Source organism: Tenebrio molitor, chromosome 6 (genome assembly GCF_963966145.1).
Source record: "Tenebrio molitor chromosome 6, icTenMoli1.1, whole genome shotgun sequence".
NCBI lineage: Eukaryota > Metazoa > Arthropoda > Insecta > Coleoptera > Tenebrionidae > Tenebrio > Tenebrio molitor.
In genome coordinates, this window is record NC_091051.1 from 3,669,862 (window position 1) to 3,693,759 (window position 23,898).

General features: G+C 43.0%; 1 protein-coding gene across 11 annotated transcripts; it reads right to left on the minus strand.

Annotated features, from left to right (window-relative positions):
* Positions 1-37: 37 nt before the first annotated feature.
* Positions 38-23,864, minus strand: Graf (GTPase regulator associated with FAK). Of its 11 annotated transcripts, XM_069050641.1 has the most exons (13): positions 23,562-23,864; positions 12,356-12,513; positions 4,812-4,982; positions 3,593-3,935; positions 3,255-3,532; positions 2,871-3,204; positions 2,713-2,818; positions 2,301-2,661; positions 1,993-2,245; positions 1,625-1,772; positions 1,456-1,527; positions 1,059-1,138; positions 38-1,011 (listed from the first exon to the last, which is right to left on the minus strand). In XM_069050641.1, the coding sequence occupies exons 1-13, from the start codon at positions 23,719-23,721 to the stop codon at positions 920-922; spliced, it is 2,556 nt and encodes an 851-aa protein (XP_068906742.1). In that variant the 5' UTR covers positions 23,722-23,864; the 3' UTR covers positions 38-919. The 11 variants fall into 11 exon arrangements, with proteins under 11 accessions (XP_068906742.1, XP_068906749.1, XP_068906744.1 ...); XM_069050648.1 differs by lacking the exon at positions 4,812-4,982; XM_069050643.1 differs by having other exon boundaries at positions 1,625-1,766; positions 2,053-2,245; positions 3,255-3,935.
* Between the last annotated feature and the right edge of the window lie 34 nt (positions 23,865-23,898).

Below are 23,898 nucleotides of genomic sequence, written 5' to 3' on the forward strand. Positions count from 1 at the left end.
GTAGATTTTTGTGGGGTTGGGAAATAAGAGGCGTCAGTGGTTTTGTAGACATTTCTTTGAAATAATACAACAAATACAGTTATCTCTTAATGCGAACTAAACATAACATATTAACAGATTAATAAAATATATACAGATATAAATTTGATACATAAAATGAGTAGTTGTACATAAAATATATTGTAAAAAATAATGGTAGAAACGCACTTAAAGTATCACAAATAATAAATGTGTTGATACACTTAAAACGAAGAAAAACAACAAATCGGTGCAATTTCAAAGAAAAAATTGTACATTGAAGGACACAACTAATGTTACATTGAATTAGGTAACTATTACAGAATCGGATTTTTTTACATTATTACTTGTTTTAGGCAGTCACAATTGATATGAGACATTGGTGTTTTGGGGTATGGTCCCTCAATTCTAAAGGTACCAATCGTACGAGAAAAACAGTCCTAACACACCCACGTTTACTGTAAATAACTCAATAAAAAATTATATACAGAGGCGAAATGATTGTATGTACAGGATACATATGGCTGTAGATACTTTCTAATGTGGTGCCAGTCTGTTTTACTATCACAGAACGTGTATAATACTCATTACAAAATAATAAAAACAAAAACGTAGCTATGTTGCGGATGGGTGGTGTCGATCACAACAGAGGACCTGATTTACACGAATAAACGTACACAGAAAGTCGAGTTCTCGCGGATGACACATGTGGCGCTCACGTCGAGCTCTTCCTCTCGGTGCTGGTCTGTCTGACGAGCGTCCTGCCGCTGTCCAGACTCTGCCTGTGCAGACTCAACCTGGGACTCTCTTGTACTAACTCAGGATCGGAATTGTTCAAATGTAAAGCTTTACAGAGGCCGTGCCGCAAAGAGGTGGAGATCTTGGAGAGGGAGCCGCTCTGTCAGGGCAAGATCTCGACGTAGTTCTCCGGTATGAGCCCCGTCTTGCCGTTGAGCGTGCCCTCGAGCCATCCCGGCTCTTGCGAATTTTTCACTGGAAACAAAAGTGCAACATTCGCGTCGAGACAACTCGATACGTACCGTTCGTTATGATCTGATTCGGTTCGAAAGACAACTCTCCGTCGTGCTCGCCCAAACACGCATACAACGTTCGCACTCGCCTAGAAGGTACAATGAAACGCTTTAAGCCTCGGCTTGATAGTTTATTTACAACAGTTGTACATGACATGCAGCTGACAGTCTAGGTCTACTAATATGTATGTACAGTGCGCACGGACGAGTACAGATGGCGCCCGAAACAAACATGCGATTAACGCGAAACAGAGGGCGCCTCTGCACGAAACAAAAACTTCCGATCTATCGTTTGGTCTTTCTAACAAAGACACTCTTCAAGTTGGGGCTGTGCAAAAAAAACGAACATTAGTACGATCATGCGACCATCATGCGGAAGCCACAAGCTTGACGAAAAAGATCTTACCGGACCCTGGTCAAGGAAGGACTAGATCTCCCAGAAGCTGTTAGATAATTAGTCTCTTTGCGCAGTTGTGTGCTGGTCAAACAGGACGCATCAGAAATTTTGTTAGTAGTCGAGGTAAGGAAGAGTGTGCCGCGATCAAGCCCCCCTAGCTACGACCCCGGATACTTACACATCTCCCGGCGATTTGTATCCCTTGGGGTACGCCATGTAGATGTTGGATCTCTCGCTCTTCTTGGGAGTGGTGACGTAAGTGTTGCCGTCTCGAGACGTCGACGAGACCGACTCGTTCGAACTGCTGGTACTGTTAGGTACTGAAACTACAACTAAATTACCTCGTGAAGCCGAACCCCCCTGAACAGTTAGTGAGTGAATTAGCTCGAATGAATAAGCTTCGGCAAGCTGGTGGACGAGTCCACTCTTTTGTTCCGAGAATCGACCGGGTGAAAACGAGCGTCCGATTCGTTTTCACCCGGACGCCCTCTGGTGTCAGTAAGTTAGAACCCCGCTGCCCATATCTTAAAAAAGCGAATTGCTTACTAATGCGGTTGAAAGGTCTGAAGTACGTGGGACTGTGACTAGGTAAGTTTGGAATATTACTTTCAGACTGAGAAGACACTGTCGGTATAAAACGTTGCATAGATTTTTGGGGGATTTTCTGTTGAAAGTTAGGACCTAGATGCTCGCTGCGAGTCATCGCGTGGGGGTACGCCCCGTTGGCGGACTCGTGGACGCTGTACAAGCTCGAACACATGTTGGCCGGCACCGGTTCCTCGTAGTAAGCCTTCACCGTCTAAAACAACAACACAAGTCAAAACACTCCGGTCGAATCGCCGCCACCGACTTACGCAAGTCATGTGCGGCCTCATGTAGGGCTGCCCCACGTGATTGGAATGATTCGAATTGTAGTTGCGGTAGAGGTCGACACCTTCCGGGGCGTAGTTCGCCACCTGGTGGTCCCCCGCGTGCTTGTAATTAATACCCGGGGGTTGGTTCCGCGGTGACGTGTTTTCGCTCGGGAGAGTCTTGTCGGGCTCGCTGTTGAAGATCTTGTCGTAGTTCTCGATCAAGATCTCCACCACGATGTTGTAGAACTTGAGGTCCATGATCGAGGCGACCGTTTCTTCTTCCGGTCTGAGGAGAGTCGGCCCGAAACAGACCCCCAAGTTGCTCACGGTCATCAAGTTCTTCTCCGACTTGGCTGCAACACTGAAACAATCGTTGTCACACGCTACCGTCGCCACATCTGTCACGACTCACTTCGCCAAGTGCTTCAGGAGGAGTTTCAACACCTCGAAGTTGGTCTTGGGCAGTCGGTGGACCAGCGTGTGGACGTCGTGTATCCTCAACTGTCTGGTCTCGTTCTCTGTAAAAATCATCAGTCAGCAAGTGTTACCAACACCAAGTGACAGACTCACTGACTGCCGCTATGAACCCGTTGTGGTACTTGTAGGTCATCAGAGGTTCCGGCAGGTTCCGCAGGTAACTCTTGAGGGCGCTGGTGATGGTCTTGGTCTCCCACTCTTGAGGGTCGTCTAGCGACGACAGTTTGTCACTTTTCCTCCGATCCAGTCCCATGTTTAGCAACTTGTTCACTTTGGACGTGACCCCGACCACTCGGTACATCCCTTGCTCCTCCAAGCCCCGATTCTCCAACACTTCTATGCACTTCTTGACGAACTGGATGCCCACGTCGTCGAGTACCCTCTCTTCGGAGTTCTGAGCCTTGTTGATACCTGGTGCCGTGTACGTCTGAAAATTGCGATGAAGAAATCGCCTCAAAGATTTTGAAAAAGCAGTACCGGCTCTTTCCCGTCCATGATGTCCATCCAGGCTTTCCTGTCTTGCTCTGAGAGGGCCTGCAAGGTAAACGCGACTCCCGGTTTCGCGTCCAGCTGGATGTCGAAACAGAACCTCTTGTCTATGGAGTCTGACATCCTCCGGACGCACGAAGTCAAGACCATGGTTTCCGGTTGGGAGACCGTCTTGGAGGTCAGCTGGTTGTAGGGCAACATGCTGAACTCTTTGGTCTCTTTGTCGTACTTGCAAAAGTGCTTGGTCCAAGTGGTACCGAAAGCTTCTGCAACAGATACGAGACTCGACAGTCGCGAATTCGTCTCTCCGAATCGGGGGGACTTACTTTTTTCCAAAAGAAACAGATAACCTTCCCTGCAACCTTTCGACTTTCTCACCGGTTTCTCTAAGTGCTGAACCTCTGCCATTCGTTTGCGCAACTTATTGCTGTAATCATCAAAGTTGGCTCTGGTGCGTTGTATCTTCTCCTGGAGGTCTTTCCTGTAGGGGTTAAAATCGGCGGCCACCTCGTGCCCTTGATGGTAGAAGGTGAGCCATCCGAACAGGAAAGTCAAAAGAGCTTCAACAAACTCGAACTTCTTTCTTTCGTGCACCTCCTGTATCAGGTAGACGTATTCCATGCTGGCCGTGAAGAAATGGCGTTCTGCCATGTCTACGGACGCGTCCGCCTGCAAAAAAATCACATCTCGCAAATTTCCCAAATCGATCCTTCGAGCCGGACAGTTGAATAAAACACGCCGACCCCTCTCCGTGTCAATTAAAACGCGCATTTTCCGACACCTACGCATTTTGTTGGGGAATTATTCACGACATCTTGACAGCTTCACGAGACGGCCAGGTGGAAAAACCACATTTCACTCTCGGACGCCGATTCGATTTTGTCACCTGTCACGGCATGCAAAATTCAAAAACGTGGCCCATTTTCGGGGGACCTCGATTTGGAACTGGCTCGCGTCGGGCCATTACTGGGTGAAGGCGCAAACGCATACGTCCGTGACGTCACTTGATCGATACGCACCCACGCAAGTGACGTCACCGTTTACGATGGAACAACCCCCGGCGGATGGTGAATGGGATCGCCGATTGATTCACGCGGGGGCGGACGAGCGGCGGGGGCGGAAAAAATCGCACAAGCCGAGGCAAACCATCGCGGGTCGTAGATTGATTCGGCGTGACGGCTGACGGAGGCAACCCTCCTTTGTCGATTTGTTGCGCGGCGATGCGAAAAATAAACAAAAATCCAATCACGGTGAGGTCGGCGAACTCCGATACTACCTCGATGTGTGACAGATAACACTTTGGCAAATGTGCAAAGCTGTTTTCTTTCGTTTCTTTTATTCCGAGATTTGTTCACTTTTTCCCGGCAAATCTTCACTTCCTCTTTCTCACTTTTTGGTTTTGTTGGACGCCCAAAATAAGCACTTCCGTCGGAGATGGGAAGTGCTAATTTTACATGTCCCAAGGCCGGCGAAAATTCGGTGGCGTGTTTCGTGTAACACTCGTTCAAAACGAGAAACACACTCGAGATTAAAAACAAAACAAACCTCTTGAAGCGAGTTGGGCTTCTTGGTGGTCAAATTGAGATACCTCTCCTGGCACTGGCAGAACTTGGCCGTCTGCTTCTCGAACTTCTTCTTCTCGTTCTTGACGCCGCCGATGCACTTCTTGCGGAAGTCCTCCAGGGGCTTGACCACGTGCGAGTAGACGTTCTCCAGCTGGAACAAGACGGAAACCGGTCGATGCGACTGACAGGCGATTACATCTCGATCGGGAGGAAAGGAGGAAATCCCGCCAGGGTTATGTAGGTTGCGGCCGGAACGATTGTGCACTGGGGTGGCAAGAGTGACTGAGCAAGTTGCATTTTTTCCCGACCTGGATTTTTCCGCGCTACTTCATCGACACGCCGCTTCTTGTCGTCGTGGTGAACGCGCCCGTGTTTGTAAACAACGAGTCGATGCCAAAATTAATCGGGGAATCGCACGACCGACTCTGATTTGTTTCGTGCACTTTTCACACTTTTCTCCGGGCCGGCTATACAGTTACGGAAATTGCCGGTTCTGGTCTTGCTTTGCACGCGACACGCCTATGAAGCTTTTTCTTGCACAACATCCACTCGGGGCACCAAACGGCAAACGCCGATGGAAATGGTGTTATACGCGTTGCCCCTCATTATCTCCCGATTTAGATCCGGTAGAAATCGTGTGGAGCAATAGTGGCTCTTTAACGTGTGTACCTTCGCAGGACGCAGCTGAACCCCCTTCTAACTTTTCTCTAAACATATTTTTTTCGCAATCTTCAGTATTTTCAGATTTAACGAACTTCCCAACTTTCGACATTTTTGTTTTTATAATTTTTTTCAATACAATTTAAACCAATCGAACAAACAAAATTTGTTGGGGCTTGATTTGATTTTAATTATTTGTTACGATGTATTCACTTTAAATTACATTATCTTAAACCCCCTTGTTTTTAGGCAACCAAATCAACGCATCAATTTACCTTTAGTACAGTATAATTACGCAGTGTATTGTAGGTGGCAAAGTGCACAGTCAACGACGATTTACGCATCATTTATACCGTGCGATCGAAAATAAAAAAATCGAGATAGCCATGATTAATACACTTCAGTTGGCAGCACGTAAAAATTTAACTGAAATGTCATTACAATGGTAATTGTCATTAATTACTGACTATTAAAATTTGCTATTACAATATGTTCACTTTAGAGCAACAAATTTTCATTGTCCAGTGTTTCTTTAGCAATAGAGAAAGGCTTGGTCCTATTCGACACCTCGAGTTTTTGAGGAATTTCAACAAAAGTTTCCGGACTTTCAAGGCACTTAACCAACAATTTGCCCAGAAAGTCTACAAATGCGTAAACATGTTTTTGGAAACAGGTAGTGTACTGCGCAAAAAAGGCAGTAGACGACCGACAAAAAGATCAGCTGAAAATATTGAAGAGGGTGAACAAAGAATTATTGCAGAGACCTAACCTAAGAAACTAACCTATCATTTGGTACAGTTCAGCTTATTTAAGATTTGCACTTTTTTCTCTATCGTGTGTCTGTTGTGCACGAAATTACCCCTTGACAATAAGAGCCCCCACAACCGACAACAACCTCTCTGGATAATATTGATTGATCAACGATCGTTGGATCTTGGATCGATTTATAAACAAGCGGCGTGCGCGTGCTCCGTGCTCACCGTTGACGTTAAATAAAAGTGCGGGAGTTTTAAATCTCATTGTTTCATTGCACTAGCTGAGAAATTCTTCTACAAATGACAGGTCACACAAAATTCTTTATGAAAATCAAGATTTCAACATTCTCAAAATCACTAACCTAACTTTTAAGACTGACATCTATCTGTTAATTGAAATTTCAAACGAATTGCCAACTGAAATGTTTGGTCAGCGCCTACTCTATTTTTTTTTTTTTTTTATCACACGGTACTTGGTCCTGTTGGAACTGGAAATTGTTCAAATTTACTGATTGTGCTTGGTTGTTCCTTTCAATATTTGAAATTTATTAATCTCTAGAATATTCTCCATTTTTGTGTAGAATCTATTCGACTATTCTAGAATACCAGTGATTCTTCTTTCAAGTGTCTAGAAGCCACCAGAACGTGGTGTAGAGAATATTTGAGTCATTTCTTCCTGCTTTTATAATTCCTTCTGTTCAAATAATTCTGAAAGTGTGCAAAAATGTTGAAGTTCCAGAATATGGAAATTCAATAATGTCCTTAGCAAGGAAGAGAGTGAAAAGAGAAAAAGTGAAAGTGAGGACATTGTAAGAAATTGGAGTAAAATTTGGAAAAAGTGAGGATTTTTCTTGATCTAAATAAAGCAACAGAAACAGAAGAGAGCTTTATTTGGACAAATAAAATAGAAACAAGAAGAGTTGATTGATCAAAAATGTCTTGTATGTCATGCAAAGAATTCAAAAACAAAGAGGAAATCTAAAAAACTCTCCCACAATGCATGTAAAAAATACAAGAAGAATAAAAAGAGTCCCACAGAGTAGTTGGCGGTAGTTGCCATATGGTCTTTGTAATGTGAAAATATAGATCATGACCCCCTTTATTCGTCTAATCAGCATTCACATCGATTATTACAAAAGCAAAAATTATGCAATTGATAACATCGTTTAGCACTTCGTCCTGACACGTACGTATGTCGCAATTTTTGTTCGCGAGGCGATAAAAATATTTGGACTTGCAAGACCCGACGAATTTTCTTCGATGACAAACTAACCCACAATGTCACCGAGTTTACCGCTTTGTTTATTGTTCTGTACCGGTCCGCCAAGGTAGTTTAGTCCATTTTTGGGTCGTTCAAAAACGGAAAAGCAAAGTTGCACCGAAAACTGTTAAGTAACCGACTCGGTGAACGTTTCGAAGCGACTTACTTCTCCTTGACATTTCCGATTGCTTTATGCACAACTCGCGAAAAGGTGTTCGATGCAGAAATATCGCCGTTCAATGACACCGACCGAAACTTTCGGTCGCAAAATTTAAATCGACACCGATCACTTTCGCCGCGAAAAAAAATCCCCGAAAACTTTCTTCGCCTTTTAAATGAACGTCGACGATTTTTTTGCGGTTCTTTGAAGACCGCACAAGAAACGTCATCCGACTTGTCGTTTACGTCATAATGCGCTCGCATCATGGTATACCTAATCCAACATCTGGGCATCACTCAAATCGAAAATAGAATCATTTTTATTGCATTTTAGTAGCGCGGAACAGGGGTCTGTGCACTTGCATTAAAACATCCGAAATAGAAATAAATGCAACAAAGTCGGGGAACCCTGGCGCTATTAATACTCGGACTCGGAAGGGTGCGACCGCGCACGTGTCACCGTCGCACGCGAGCGCGCACCTTTGCGATCGCAGCCCCTAAGAGTCACTCGAAGCGACTATAGCTTCACTCGAACGTTTACAATTGACGGTTGCAATTTGTCACGAGCCGATGAATCACTCGCGTTATCTGTGCACATTTACGATGCAATTTGTCCCGAAACAAAATATGAATCCTGAATTTTAGGTGTCACATCCGCACCTCGACACTCCTAGCCTTGAATCCGGAGACCTTTGCATTTGTGTACTATTTCGGGAGTGAAAGTCTCAGATGTGCGGTTCGTTTGTGAAAAAGGAGCGATCAAAAGGATTGCGTTTCCTGTGGGCAACAGCTCCGTCTCTCCGGTTTATGCAAGATGAGTTTCCAGACGCCCCGGGCCGGAAACGATCCTCCGTCGGATAAACATCTGCCAGATTCCGGCGGGGGAGGAACTAACGAGGTGACGTGGGCGGCGCCGGGGGCGAGTTCATCCCCGAAAAAAGTCAACAACGAATTTGTTTATGCTTCGGACGAGGCAAACAAGCCCTAATTTCGCTTTTTTACCAAAAGGGAAAACAGGACGTCCAATTAATTTCAACGTGGGAGTCGGGTACTTTGTTTCGCCCTATCAAATTACGATTAGATATTGTTTTTTCTGTTAGTCATTTCCCCGAGAACGGTTTTACAAAATCATCTCCAATCTAATGGACACATTTTTGCAATTTTGAAAACTGTCACATTGTGTGCGACATGATTTTCCATTTGAAGGTCAACGAAAAGTACGTAAATCAGAACACAGTATGTATTTATTTCTCGATACGAATTCGAATTTTCGATCGTCACTGATAAAAACAATAAGTGTTATCTGGACTCGGCTCTACAAGGTCTCGTTACTTTTGTAGCGATAAGACCGAAAATAAACTACTATTGCTGTCGACCAATACGTGATGTGTGTTGGAGATCTGAATTTTTTTAAGGTTTGAACCAACGAGTTTTAAATTGTTGTTGACAGAAAACTGCACAGGTGACTGCTGTGATCTTTTAGAGCAACTGCAACACCGAGACAACATCAAAAGTCGTCAGGTAAAAAAAATTAGAATTTTCTGATTGGCAAATTCAGTTTTCTGGGGATTCCCGGAATCGTGCAATCGTTGACTCGTCTCTTCCCCAATTTTTTGGGGCGTGATGATCCACAAACCAAGTTTACTTTGCACTTTCCTTATCTAAATTTTGGGTAATTGACATATTTACTTTAACAGAATTATCTTGAAATTCCAATAGAGATTTTTAAAAGTTTTCCAAACCACTATGTACGAACATTTATGTGGCAACTGTGTGGGTAGGGTAGAGTTGACATTTCCTTGACAGTTCATAGTCGCGCAATTTTGTAAGTTGTTAAATCAATGTGTAATGGAATTGAAAAAATTAAATGCACGCTTATGAAATGTCATACAAATGTCAACTCTACCCCATTCACACAGTTGCCACATACGTTTTCGTACATAGTTGCCATACTTGGCCACAATCATTTTGAATCACCCAATATTCTTCTATTGCAAAGTAGTAAAAGTGACAACAATGCAGTAAACGTTGACGCTATTTATAACCTCAAACTTGGAAAAACATAACCTAATTCAACAGACAGCTTTACTAACCAAACTAAATGCAAAATTTCCATGGCCTCCCATTATACGTGAATGTATTTTACCTAAAGTAACTGAGTTAGACTGAAAAAATTATGACTCATAATTATTTTGTATTCACTTCTAGAAAGTTGAAAATAATAATTAGTGTACATATTTATAAAACTGCGAAAATAAAAAAGTCGTAATGACAGATGTTTATTTTTCTAACATCCGTCTCGAATTGTCACAGTTTTAATACTGATTAATTCACACGTACATTAAACGTGCGTGTTCTGCCAATCAGAGCGCTTGCTTTCATCCAATCAAAAATGTTTATCGCGATAAAACCATCCTACTACTCTGTCATCTGTCAAGTGATTAAAATTGCATGCTACTCTTGTCACATTCTCAAATTGTGTTTAATAATTGTGTTTTAATAACTGCAATTTTGCAAAAAATAATACGACCTAATTTTTTATATCTGATAAATTTCCCAATTTTCACTTAAACGTTTTTGTTTTAGACAATTTTACTTGTTGATATTTGAGCATTTTTATTCAAAGGTTAAACACTCAAGCTAAAGCTCTCGGGCCTAACCAGAATAAAAATGCCCAAATTCAACTCGTAAAATTGTCAAAGAAAAAAGTTTTCGTAGAATTGAAAAATTTATCTGATTATTTCCTTCATGTGTCGAGCAACCAATTGCGTGACAAATATTGACCAATCAAAACGAGAAAACAAAAAATAACCCGATAAAATTTCTCTAAAATGCACACTGTGCAATAATCGGATAAAAAATATATATTTTTTTTAATAAATTATTTTGAATAAAAAGGATTGGAAATAATGCGTTTGTTTTTATTCTATTCACGAAATAATCAGCCGTATAGCCCTCGTGCAAAATTTTAATATCGGCAAATTTTTTGCTAATGAACTCAAACATCCATAAATTATTGGGTCAGAAGACCAATTATTATCAAACAAAAGCCCTCGACTTCGTCTCGTGCTCTTATTTGATAATAATTGGTCTTCTGACCTCATTTATGGATGTTTTCGATCATTAGCAAAACATTTTCCGATAAAAAAATTTGCACTTGGAATATAATTTGTGATAAAAAATTAGGTCTTGTTATTTTACCTTAGACTAAATTAAATTATCTAGCAATTAGAGAAAACATCTAAGATCTATCTAGACCACAGTGTCATCTCATTTCTGGATAGATTCAAAAACATTTAAAAATTAAAAAAAACATAATTAAAACAACTCCATGAAACACTTTTATTTAATTTTTACATTTTTGAAATAATGAAAATTGTCAAAACTGAAAGTCAAAATAAGAAAAAAAAATTTTTTTTGGTCTAAAACTCATTCGAAAATATTGTTTTACTGTACAAGCAATACCGATGATCCTTTTTTTTCAATCAATTAAAATATTAACCAACGCAGTTTTGGAACTTGTCACAATGTAATTCGCAATTTGTTATTCAAAGCTGACCCTTGTTGATTTTTTTTTTAATTAATTAAGGATCAAATAATGAAAAACTCCAGAAGCAATTTATTTTTATAATACTCTGCGTAACATCGCACCGAATTGCGCAGTTGACCGCTACGCTCTCCAACATTTTCCGCGTCCCCTTTCCTTCGCCGAATTTCCTCGCACCCTCCCGTCCAATTTCCCAGAATTAATTCCCCACCCCTGCGGTCTAATTCGCGAAAAATGTCGCAAAGTGCGCGAATTTCCCCCACGCAAACAACAACAACTCTCTCGGGGACCAATTTCACCGATCAGGACCTACTGGTAAATCGAATTACGCCCCGATAATACGACAGCGACGTTCAATTATGAACAGCGAGCGATAATTTATCGAAAATTGCCAAGGTCTCGAACGAACGTTCCCGTTGGCCGATTCCGAATTCAATTACCGAAAAAAAAATCATTGGCAATAGTCGAACGGGAAACGATTAATTCACGTAAAACGCTTCGATTCAGTGGAAATCAATTGGTAAAACACGCGATTCGTAATCGGCCGCGAAATCGATCGGCTCCAGGATTTCCCCGGTTTTCCTACCCCTGGGTCTGCGCACGTGGCGCCACCTGACAGAACATCCGCGTGCATGTCAATGGAGAGGTTTTTTTCGAGCGAAATAACGGTGAATTATACTTTCCATTATTGTAATCGCTTCGAGCGAACCTTGAGTGCACTTTTCAGCGAAAAAGTCATTCGTGTGGGTCCCAGCTGGAACGACGTAACGGTACGACGGTACTTTTTCAACCACGACTGTGACAAACACATGGTCTACTTATCTGTCTGTTGTCAACAACTCCCGACGATCGAATTCAATTCCGAACGACCGAAACGTCGTGACCCACAATTTGACTATAACCTACGTCACTCCGATTCCTCGTACATCGTTAACGGTACCGTGCGAGTACTCTAGTTGCACACCACGCGGAGGCAGCACTTGGTGGTACTCATGATCGTCTCGTGGATGCGTGATGGAATGCTCGAAGCCGCATCGGTTCACTGAATAACCATCATCATCAACCACCGGTCACGCCAGTTTTTACCGTCGTCCGGTACCAGCGCGATGGGGCGAGGGTGATACAATTCCTCCGGTACTCACCATCCGATCGCGCTCCTCTTCTATGGAGACGATCAGCTTGCCGAACTCGCTGAGCGACTTGCATATCACCTGTTCGTCGTCCGTCTGGGCGCCCCCGATGCACTCGAAGGTGAAGACCTGGAGGCACTCGGCGAAGGACCTCTGGGCGCTGCTCAGTTCTGCAACAAAACGACCAAAAACTGTGAGACCGCTCCCTTTAGCGAAGGGCCGGGAGAATGCAACGTGAATCGGCGGGGTCAACAACCCCCGCCCGGGATCGATATCGCTTGATGGGGGTGGGCGAGTGCAGCACAGCGCCAGGATGAATCTGTGTCCTGGCCCGAAACTGTCGAAAGTGATAATCTCTAATCACACTCGAACGGTTTTACTTCGTTACGAGTGAAACGTTTCCCGTGTCCCAGATGCAACTCTAAATGGATTGCAACTCTTGCATGGTTCCTATCGATCCGGAGGAAGTGGTGGAGCGAATGCAGGCGACGAAAATTACAAGAAATTGGAACGAATCGCGGAGAAAGTCGAGGGTTGGAAAAAAGTAAAAGATCAGAAGATTTGCCCCAAAAAAACAATTCTAACAACTGTTTTTCCGACTCTTTAAGGACACGACAAAAAGACACTTTCATTTCCTTTTGAGAAACATTTGACACAGATCTGGGTCACAACACCTAAACTCGATGCATTTATGATACCAAAACACCACGCCAGGTTGTCATTTCTTTAAAAAAATATTTTTTACTGTTTCTTTCCCTGACAAAGAAAGTATCAAGGTATAAATTTTCCGCATTTTAAACTGCATTGCCCTTTCCGTATGAATTACGACTAAAAAACCTAAATAAGGAATAATGAACTCTCGCACGCAATGTTGCATTAATTTTGCCACAATTCACGAGTTATGACATCATGTATGCAAACGGTTTGACACTTTTCTCACGTCTACTCGAGTGACCACATGAAGGAGAAAGTCCCAGTTTCCTAAACAGTGAACATCCAAAAATGCCAAAAAATGGTTTGCTCTCGTTATTCACAAAGTGCCAATTTAGATTCCTGCGGCATGATTCACACAGTCGTTCTGCGAAGATGAGGTAAAAGTTACATAAAAAATTTACTACCTTTAAAAAAACATAAATGGGGAACGGAAATGCTTTTTTCGTCTGAGATTCACTGGAAAGTGTGGAAATTACGGTGTTGGACGCATTTCCAGGGATCGATGCACTTATGGAAGCGAGTGAAGTGCGTTTTTTGGTCTAAAACTCACCGGACAATGTGAAAACAAAATGATATTCTTGTTCAAAAGCATTTAAGTTAATCATAATTGCAAAATCGTGGGGTGAAATTAAGCGAGCGAGATGCTTAGCGAAATGGAAAATGTGTTTGTATTGTTTTTTGATTGTCAAAACCGAAAATTATGCAAATAAACAATAGGAGGCCACGATTTATTTTTTTTACGTTGGACGCACTGTTTGATTTTCGTCACTAAATTGCCCGACGTTGGGACCTGTCAAAATGAACATAACATGTTGCTGAATTTCCCGCGACGTCTGAGTATTCTCCTATTGGAGACTAGTAAAACTGACAACAATGCACTAGACATTGACGCTATTTATAACCTCAAACTTAGAAAAACATAACCTAATTCAACAGGCAGCTTTACTACCAAATTAAAAGCAACATTTCCATGGCCTCCCATTAAGCCAAAACAACGTGAATGCATTTTAGTAAAAATAAGTGAATAAAATCAGTACTTTTTTTAAAATTCAATATTCACTCTAAAGTCTATCTAGATCACAGTGTCACTTCGAGATACGTTGAAGAACATTTAATCAATGGAATTAATTGTCAAAACTAAAAACATGTATTGCCAAAGTAAGGGAATGAAATATTTTTTCCATGATCATTGAATTTCAGTGGTTTTTACTTACTGAGCAAAGATGGCAAATGAATCACTAGTGAAGAAAACATATTTTCTCACTAGTGAGCAAAGTGAATGTTTTGCGAGTTTGTCGATAAAGAACGCCAAATATGTTGTACAGAAAGTTTTTTAAAATCTGTTTTTAAAATACTTTCTGACTATTAAATAACTAAACCTTGTCTTATTTTTGACTTATTTAAATTTTTAACCTGTTATTTAGATCAAAATTGACGAAAAAACGTGAAATTGCTAAGGGTAAACTTCTGAAAAAATTCATGCTATATGCAGTATGTGTTGGTATCTCTGATTAAACTAAAATCAGTAAACCAATCACAAACACGCAACGCCTAACAACATACACTCGTACGGTTGGGGTCCTCGCCTTCGGCTCAGATGCCCAACTTCCGTACTCGTGATTAAATGCACTACTTTGCTCACTTGTATTGAAAATAGCTATTTCCCTTAAAGTTCACTATTTAGGGTCTATCTAAAAGACAGTGTCGTACTCATTTCGAGATTCAAAAGCATTTAATTCATAGATTTCTGTGGATTCTAAAATTATCAAACCCAGAAAGTTCATTGTCAAAATAAACGAGTGAAATGTGTCCTCTTCAAATAAAGTTTAGTGAAAAATATGTAGATTATATTGGCCGACTTGGGGATGCAGGTGAATAATAAACTCGGTTTAAGAGTTCCAACATTTATTTTGTAATTACCTTATGTACTTCTTCACACAACCAAGAAGTGTGTTTTTTAAAACGGAACTTTCTTACATTATGGAAAAGAGTACTAAGGGTACAGAGCGAAATTTGTAAACTTATTTTCAACGAGACATCCAAACGAGCTTCTTTCAACAGATTTTAATTGACCTCTGCCGTCAGCAAACGTACATTTCTTGAACCGTCGCTTAGAAACCGTACCTAAATCGGTTGGGAACATGTCAGCCGACGATATTTATATTTCCAACTGCCAACAACAGAACAACAATGGTCAATCCCCATAAAGAAAAAATATGGTCCCTTCTGGAAGACCAGACTGCGGCAAGAATCCCTATTCCCTATTGTCCCTCGCGAGATTTACCCAAACGAAAATAATCTATCCTTTTACCTGTTCAGCTCCCTCGTGTATCGGCAATGCAGCACAAGAAACGTCAAACAGAAAAATCCCATCAGACCCGGAGTTTTCGATCTCTTCGCGTAACCCGACTCGCCTCATGACCGGGCGAAAATAACCTCCGAGTCCAAAAGGGGCACCCGAGCAGTCAGCAACGGAGAACCTCCACCGCCCGGCCCAAAACAATGCCTTCTTATTTTTAGTCCGCCCCTCGCGGCACGCGCCGCCACCCGTCTCGGTGTCGATTTACGCTCGATCCCGAAAAATTTCCATCGCATTCCTTCCGAAAACACCGATACCGGTTCTCCTGCACCACGCCTTCTCCAACCGGAACACGCTCCCAGGAAGTAGTTATCTCGACGTAGATTGCAGAACAGGTTGGTTGGCGTTTTTGTCGGGATTTTTCTCGTCGCGCCGCATCGATAATACACACACGTCCGTCGATGCGCTCCTGCTGCGTATCACCTGCATCTCGAATTCCTGCACACAACGAGAACACACAGGTGAACGTGTTCGCCGAGCAGGTGAGTCATGCGATCGCCTTGACTCGACTCCGGTCCCCGGAGACAGGGCGAAAGGCCCCGGATCGTAATTGCATTCTTCCGGAGGCAAATGCGCCACACGGGGGGTGTCGACGAAGCGAACGGGTCTAGTTGCGACGCGACCCGCACGTCCCCAAGCCTGCCGGATCGCGATCGCTCCAATTGATCGCACCATCGATTAATCCCGAATAAGGACGAATCCATTAGGCCTGTATCTATGGGAGACGCCTGCACAAACAATACGAAATCGGTGCGCCGATAACGAAGAGGACGAATCGAAATGTCACTCTTGACGACCACGTGACCTTGCTACGGCCGTGATTCGGTTGACATTGCAATTTAATATCGACATAAACACGTTAATTAGATTTTTAGTTTAGTTTTACGATGGTGGAACATAAACCGCAACCTAGTCACACCGTTAACACGCTCGTTTCAGATTTAATCGAAATTAATCAATCTGGCACCAATGGGATCGCCACCGACGAAAGAAATACGTCCGAACGGCGGTCGTTAACTGTCGACTACGAATTCGAATTTTCGATTCTTGCACAGGCACAATGGGACTTTCTTCGGCCACCTGTCTCTTTCCCACGACTCTAATTAATTGTTAATTAATCCCGATCCTGGAGATGGATAACGCGCGCAAGGCGCCAACTGCTGAGGTATCGCCAACGAGGTCAGGGTTATCTTCGGGGAATTTTGACTCCATCCATCTTGGACGTGACAACCCGATGACCGATAACCACTGTTGTGCTTTCTTCACTGTCACCGGTGCGATATGACTCTGTTTTTTTTTAATTTTCAAGACACCGGTCCCGAATGATACGTCAAAATCCGTCGTCAAACCATGCTCTAACGCCGATGATGTCAAAAAACGGAAATGTCCAATTTAGTTGTTCTTCAGACTTAAAATCGAACATCCTGTTAGCGGCGCAACCAGTTGGTTGGAACCTTGACAACTGCATATTTATGATTAGCACAATTTTCCAAACGTTTTTAACGAGACCTTCAACTAAGTGTCAATCTAATTTCTAGTCGTTCTTTTTACAAAAAAAAAAAAAAAAACGAAAGGGAGGGTCTCAACCCTATTCGCTCTTTTTGCCACTTTCAAGAACTCGGTATCGATCTGGTTCTTCTTACTTTCTTGTAGATCTTTTTAGTGGCTGCCAAGTTTTCCGAAACCAAGTGGAGTGGAAAGTTTTCCGAAACTTCGGCCACTCTAGTCTCCAATCTACACAACTATTCAAGATCTAGCAGAGATCTACTCGCTAAAAAAGCAAAAATGAAGCTTCAAATGTCGACATGCTTGGCCGTTCCATCCAAATCCAAGACTTTCATAACTCTTTGACGCTTGGTACATCCTCTTTATCTATGTGTTTCAAGTTCAGACTTGTTTTCGCAAATAAATTTTGTCATCCATTTGACGATTCCTCTATCAACACCACAATTCTTCGTCTTCCAACATTGGATTCTTTCTTGTCTCTTCCACCTCAACATCTTGGTACGTCTCTGGTCTTTGGTTTCAAAAACCTGAAGAGATTTCGAAACCTTGATAACTCCACGCAAATTTACTTTTGCTCTTGTCCTCCTGCACCTTTCACCGTTCTTCTGCACCACTCTTCGCTCTTTCCATCGACCCCAACACTTCCTACGCCTCTACGTACGCCCACCTCAGGGTCAAATTGTGTCCGTATTAACACAATTAAGACCTCCACAATGAATGCATTTAAGTCAATTTAATCCGTCTACTCGAAATATTACACTGATCTTGGTAAAACGACTTGGCACGTGGTGTGACGTCACCGTCTTAATAAGGAAGTGACTTTAGGAATTCTTTGGGCGACCACAGATTTCCATGTAAAAATGGAAACAGACACAATTATCGCCAATTGGGTCGAGGTTGACCGAAACACCAGTTTGGCAAAATTTCGTGAGTTTCAAACGAAATAACTGGTCCGGTCGAGGGATGAGAATTCTGCATTTGCACAGTCGGGTAACGAACATCGTCGTTTGTATTATTATTATTATTGAAAGTCGTGGAACTGGATGTTAAGCGAAATAGAGGCCATGATAACAAAACGAAATAATTATCCCACATTTCCATTTGTCGGTATTGTAAAAAGTAAGTGGAACACACGTACTACGTGTACACTGCGTCGGTAAAATATGACTCGCTCCACACTTACCGACAAATTTTCCGATTTGTTTGGGCGAAAATCGTCGATTCAATCGATACTCTCGATGATTTATCGAAACGAACCGGACTTTGTCCGGGTCGAGCTCTTGTTAACTAGATCCCGCAAAATCGGACAGAAACCCACGTCAGAAAATGCATAAATCGCGGAGAAAACGATTTCGCATTTTACGAAGACAACTCTCGAATGGTTTTTCTATCGGATTCGACAAAAAGGGCAGTGCAGAGGCGACCAGGTGATCCACCAGGTCGCCAATTAGACGACTCAATAAATAACGAAAAGTGGCACGATAATTACCCACAGTGTCTACCAGCACAAAAAAAGAAAGTCGATGTCGCTTCCGTCCAAACTGAATCACCTAATCATCTGATTAAAAGTCCAACCGTCAAAACAGGATTCATTTCTATTTTTGACAGATCCACAAATACCGTCTCCATTCTTAAAGCCAGCACAATCTGCCCCCCGCATCGATCCAGCTTATCTATCTCTAGGACTGATAGTGCGTCCCTGTGCCCTTAGGGGTTAATATCACCCCATTCTGCGCAACATTTTAAAAACGCTCTCGATACGAGCGCAACCTCTTAATTGCACTTTTACTGGTTCACATTCCATTATTCTCGCACAATGGGTCATCAAAACAAACTCAATTCGACGAAATCTGGCAAATCTGTTATCGTCATTGCCGTGGGTTATCGACAATCGAATTAAATATTGCGGTTTGTTGGCGAATAAAAAATCTCCACTGTCGATCGGTTTTTGTTGTTTACTGTCACAAGCTGCAACGATACAATCGGTGTGATTCCACATCAGTATCGGACCCAATTTCGTGTAGATAATCCTGAATGCAACGACAAAACCTTGATGGCATTGGTGCTGCGCCTTTGTCTTCACAATCCTTGATTGGATTTTTTCCCATTTTTCGATTATTACCATAACTAGCTCTATTGTGACAACTATCCATCTCGGTCCGTTGATTACGACAGATTTGACCCTCCCCGTTACAGATCTAAATTTAGACGTCGCGGAAGAACATCGCGTCAAATCAGATACCATGGCAATTAAATTCTCCTTGAACCCGAAGCGCCACTTAAGTGGCAAGATGACAAATACTGTTTTTATGACTTATGACCTAGGTTCTTCTGGTTTAGATTTCTACGAATTTATGGAAGACAACCCAGACTGTTTTGTTGGTACATCAGTTTCTTTTCAGAGTTCTCACCTTTGGAACGTATTACAACTATTTTGTTTCTTACTTCTCTGGTTCCTCAGGATAACAAACTAATTTACATTCCAAGCTTTATTTGCAAACTTTTCGAAGAGTTCATCCACTTCTACCTCTAGATTTTATTCCTTCCCCCTTTGATAATGTTGTAATTGCTACCACTCTTTTCTTTTTCTTTTGTTCCAAATGGAATTGACCACCTAGTACTTGACGAGGCCTGGTAAAAGATGCCTTGTCGCTTAGCAGCCGACAAATAATGCATTTATGACCGAAAAGCGAGCGATTAAGAGCCCCCTTAAAATACTTGGTCTAATGGTGTTTTCGTTGGAAAAAGTCGATAAACACGCTTGTTAACCGTCAATCGTTAGATGATAAAGTAAACTTTTATGCGAAGCATCATTCTTCCCGCAACGCCTCCTGTTAAAGGTCCATCAGTGGAACGCTTGCGTAACCGTTGCTCCCATTTTTCGGTAGTCCAGGTAACCGAGATCCGACAATACCGTCAGCCGAGCTAATTCGCTTCCATTGTGCGAGGGGGGCAGATCTGCCGGAAGCGGGGCTCGTCGGTATGTCACTGTGACAATGGGTCTTGGACGCTTCGCAACGCAAATCCACCTCTCGACCAAGACTGTACCACTTTGTGTGTACGCATTTACGCACACACTTCAACTTTATGTGTCATTTATTATCGAAACAAACAGACCATATGGATGGCCATAAATTTCACTCGAGAATGTCTAATAGGTGTTTTAAAAATCAACATCGCGTCTGCGTTTCGCGGGGCTCTTTGTAGGGAAGCCTCCTAGGAACGTGATAAGCTTCGGCCAGACCGGATTTGCTTGCACGCTCTTAACCCTTTTGCTCGTCGATACCGCCACGCTAATTTCTCTTCTAAACTGTTGATTTTTTCATGAATGGAAGACGCACGTCCGTCCAATTTCACGTTGTCTGAAGCGTACCTACACCGTCCTTTCTGATTCAACAGGATGATTATGTTGTGAACAAAGCGTATTAATGGAGGAGTAACTTATTATGTGCAACGGTTCTCCGCGATAAAGACAATGTATTGTGCGGGTTTCATGTCGGACTAGCCCACGAACATCACACTACCAAGACGCGTCCATCATCGCTTTATGTAACGGAGTTGGGTAATTACGATTTTGATGGAAATCGGACGGCGGATAGTTCACGAGATGTCGATTTCTCACGTTTTCACGATTGTTCGGGGACCAATCACCCAAATGAACACTTTCTATTCTGCATTTTTCACAAATTCGCACCACCAATGATAACCAATCGGTGGCATAATCGGGGAATACATCTCGGAAATATTCCCCACGTCCAACATCTGCCGCGACCATTTTTCGATTGCTGCCGTCACATAATAGGTTAGAAATGGATAGGTCACAGAAAAACACCACAAGACTTTCATTTTTCACACTAATTGCACCGAACAGTTGCAAAAACCATCCTCTTGCATTTCTAAAGTAAAAAGTGCACTTGAGCTTGTTGTCGCTCGACTTTCCAAACACTAAAGACGAACGTTACTAACACCTTATTGCTTTCTTTACTTCTTCAGTCCTCCTAGACTTCAAACTGGTCTCAAACCCTTGCCTTTCCTCCTTTTCCAAAACTCTTGTTGCCAAAACATCTTCCTCTTCCAAAAAAGTCCCAAACCAAAGTCTTAGATTCCCCCAAAGAACAGTAATCATGATTCCTTTCCCTTTTGCCACTTGTGTCAAAACGAAAGGTTCAACTCAATTTCTTTTATTTGTTCCACCAGTCCAATTAATTTCTCGACAAGCTTCTCCAGCACTTTACCCCGTCCCGTCAGACCTGTAACCTTTCACCTCTACACTTCCCGGACCGATCTCGGTGCCGCGCTTATCCTTCATGCATGCCCTCATCGGTCAAGATATTACACAGCCGACGTTAGATGAAACTTGACGCCGATCGTTGACGAACAAAAAACCATTCCGTCAGTCCGTTTTCCATTTATGAGAACTCCCATCAATCTTCACAGGACATAAAATATTAGTGACTTGTATCGACTTGATTATCGTCACTGTAAACACACGACCAACGAAAAGTTCAACCAACTCTCTGCTGTTTGTAAACTTTCTCGGCTGAATTTCGTCCCGGATGACATAAAAAACGTCTCGTCGATGCAATTCGCACCTGATCGCGAGATGCGTCGCACAATTTCGAGGCGTGGGACGGCAGATCATCGATCAGTCGACTCCGGTCTAATTGAAACACTCCCCAAATTAAATATTTAATTACTCTCGTTTCTGAGCCAGATTCGGAATGGAGTTTTCGCCGGTTCTGTGTCGATTCCGACCGTGACTACCTGGCCTCGTTCGCGCTCAATTAATTCGCCGCACAGATACCATCCATAATTCGGTTTGCTGCAAAAGGCTAAATTATGCAAGCGCGCGCATTACTGACAGATGATGCGTCTTCGACCACAATGTGATACCATTACGATAACGTCACAATGAGCACCGGCTTTGTACTTTATTATCATGAGACTATTTAGGTGAAACGACACCACGACGATATATCATTGGTCATTGGAATACTTGCATGTGCTGCTAAACAAAACGCCTCTTTATCATTTATCAAGCCGCCACAATGTCCACAGTTTCTGACGAGATAATCCGCTTACGAGAAATAATAAAATTAACGGCGATCCGATGAATATGTGCTTTTACTGTTGTGTGTTGTGCTCCCGCACAAAACTCCAGTGAAAGTCGAAAATAATAATATCTCGAATTAAACTAGACAACTTTTACTCGCACACAAAACACACATTTTATTAATTTAACACTTGATTATCTCGTCTGAAGAGCGCCGCTTTCTTCCTCCAAACCGAAGCGCAATAGAATTCGGGGCCCTCCAGTTCCCATCATTGTCACTTTTTCTGATATCGTACGCTTTCGAAATGCAAAGTTGTGGCGCAAAATGATGCCTTTACTTCAAACCTTGCAATTCCACCAGCGTGCACGTCTGACAGGCTCCTGTGTGTGACGTCACGACATACTAATCTTCTCGTGGTCCATCATTATCGTCGATTGCGAGCCCAAATTCTGATGCACTTCTCTGGGGGGAGTACAAGCGTCGAGTATCAATTTCGTAGCTCTGATTACGCGGGTCACTCCGGATCGATCGTGTGAGGTTCCGCTCTATCCTGCACTCGATTACCTATGCACTCTTCCCTCCGCCCGAATTCAAGGTCTTTAATTAAACAACAATCGGTCGGTGCTGACACGAAGAAAAGCTCGTACGTGACGCAATCCTAAGGCATGCCTGCTTCTGTAAATTATACAGAGATTAATCCGGTTGGACTATGAAACTTCATTGTTCGGAGTGTGGCTCGAATGGCGATTGAGATGCGACCGGTGTCTAGTTCCATATCGGTTATAGACACATTGTCATTGACTAATTGTGGAACGGACGTGTCCTGTTTGCGTTATTGTCAACGAAAACAGAAGAAACTGCGGCGACTTTCGTCGGATTTCACGCCCCTTTTGGGCACCAAATTTCAACGACACAGAGCCAAATTAACGAAATCGAACGTGGGTCAGTCGAATCTGGGGCACCGAACAAAGCCCCAAACTGTCTCTTCGTCCTGAGACGAATCAATGATCACGGATTTGGTCCTTTCTGGGCCCGGAAAATCCCCCAGTCGAGTCCTTAATCCATTCCGCTAGGGCCGCAGATCAGTTTCGGTTAATCTCCATTAGATTTGGGGAACTGTGGAGGTCTTAAGTGGCGACTCTCGAGGAGCGATTCTTTATTGGGTTTTAACGGGTGTCGGGATGCAAAACCGCACTGAGCCTTTGACAAATCTTGTTGGGGGTTGGTCGCACGCGCCGCCCCAAATTTACCCATCCGATTAGGTCCCAAAAAACCCACCCCTGAATAAACAGCGAGCGGTGAACATTGACAAATTGAATCCGAGACCTCGGAGTCGACTTTGATACATGAAAGGCGTTTATCAAAAGCTTATTTTCGGTCCTGTGGGCGTTGGACGCGGGCAAAGGCACTCGCCGGTGATTGATAAGGTAATCGGTGATGGGGCTGCAGCCACCTCTGAAATATTAACCGGCAATTACAAAGGGGCGAGAGCACGGCGGAACCTGGGGGAGGAGCGAGATTGATGCTGCGTCCGACGGAGTGGCAAATTAATTGAGCGATGTAATCGCACCTGTATGCGACTTACGTTTGGCGGTGTTGAGGACGTCTTTAACTTCTTTGATAATCCTCTTGATCTGCTGGTTGGTCTTCTCCAATTCGCGTTCATGTTTGTGTAGGTTTTCACGAAAATACGGACTGTCAGTCATGCATTCGGTGAATTCGAGAGGAGGCAAGCCGACCCCCATGTTGTCTCGTCGATCTGCACGCACTTTGACACTCGACTGTGAGACGCTAACATCAAACACGGGGCTCAACGCGACGAAATTTCGGCCGTACGGTCTAGCACTTCGAACACATCCCACACTACCAAAGACGTCGGGTTGAATACCACACCGAGGAAAAACAACCTGTGGATTATCAGG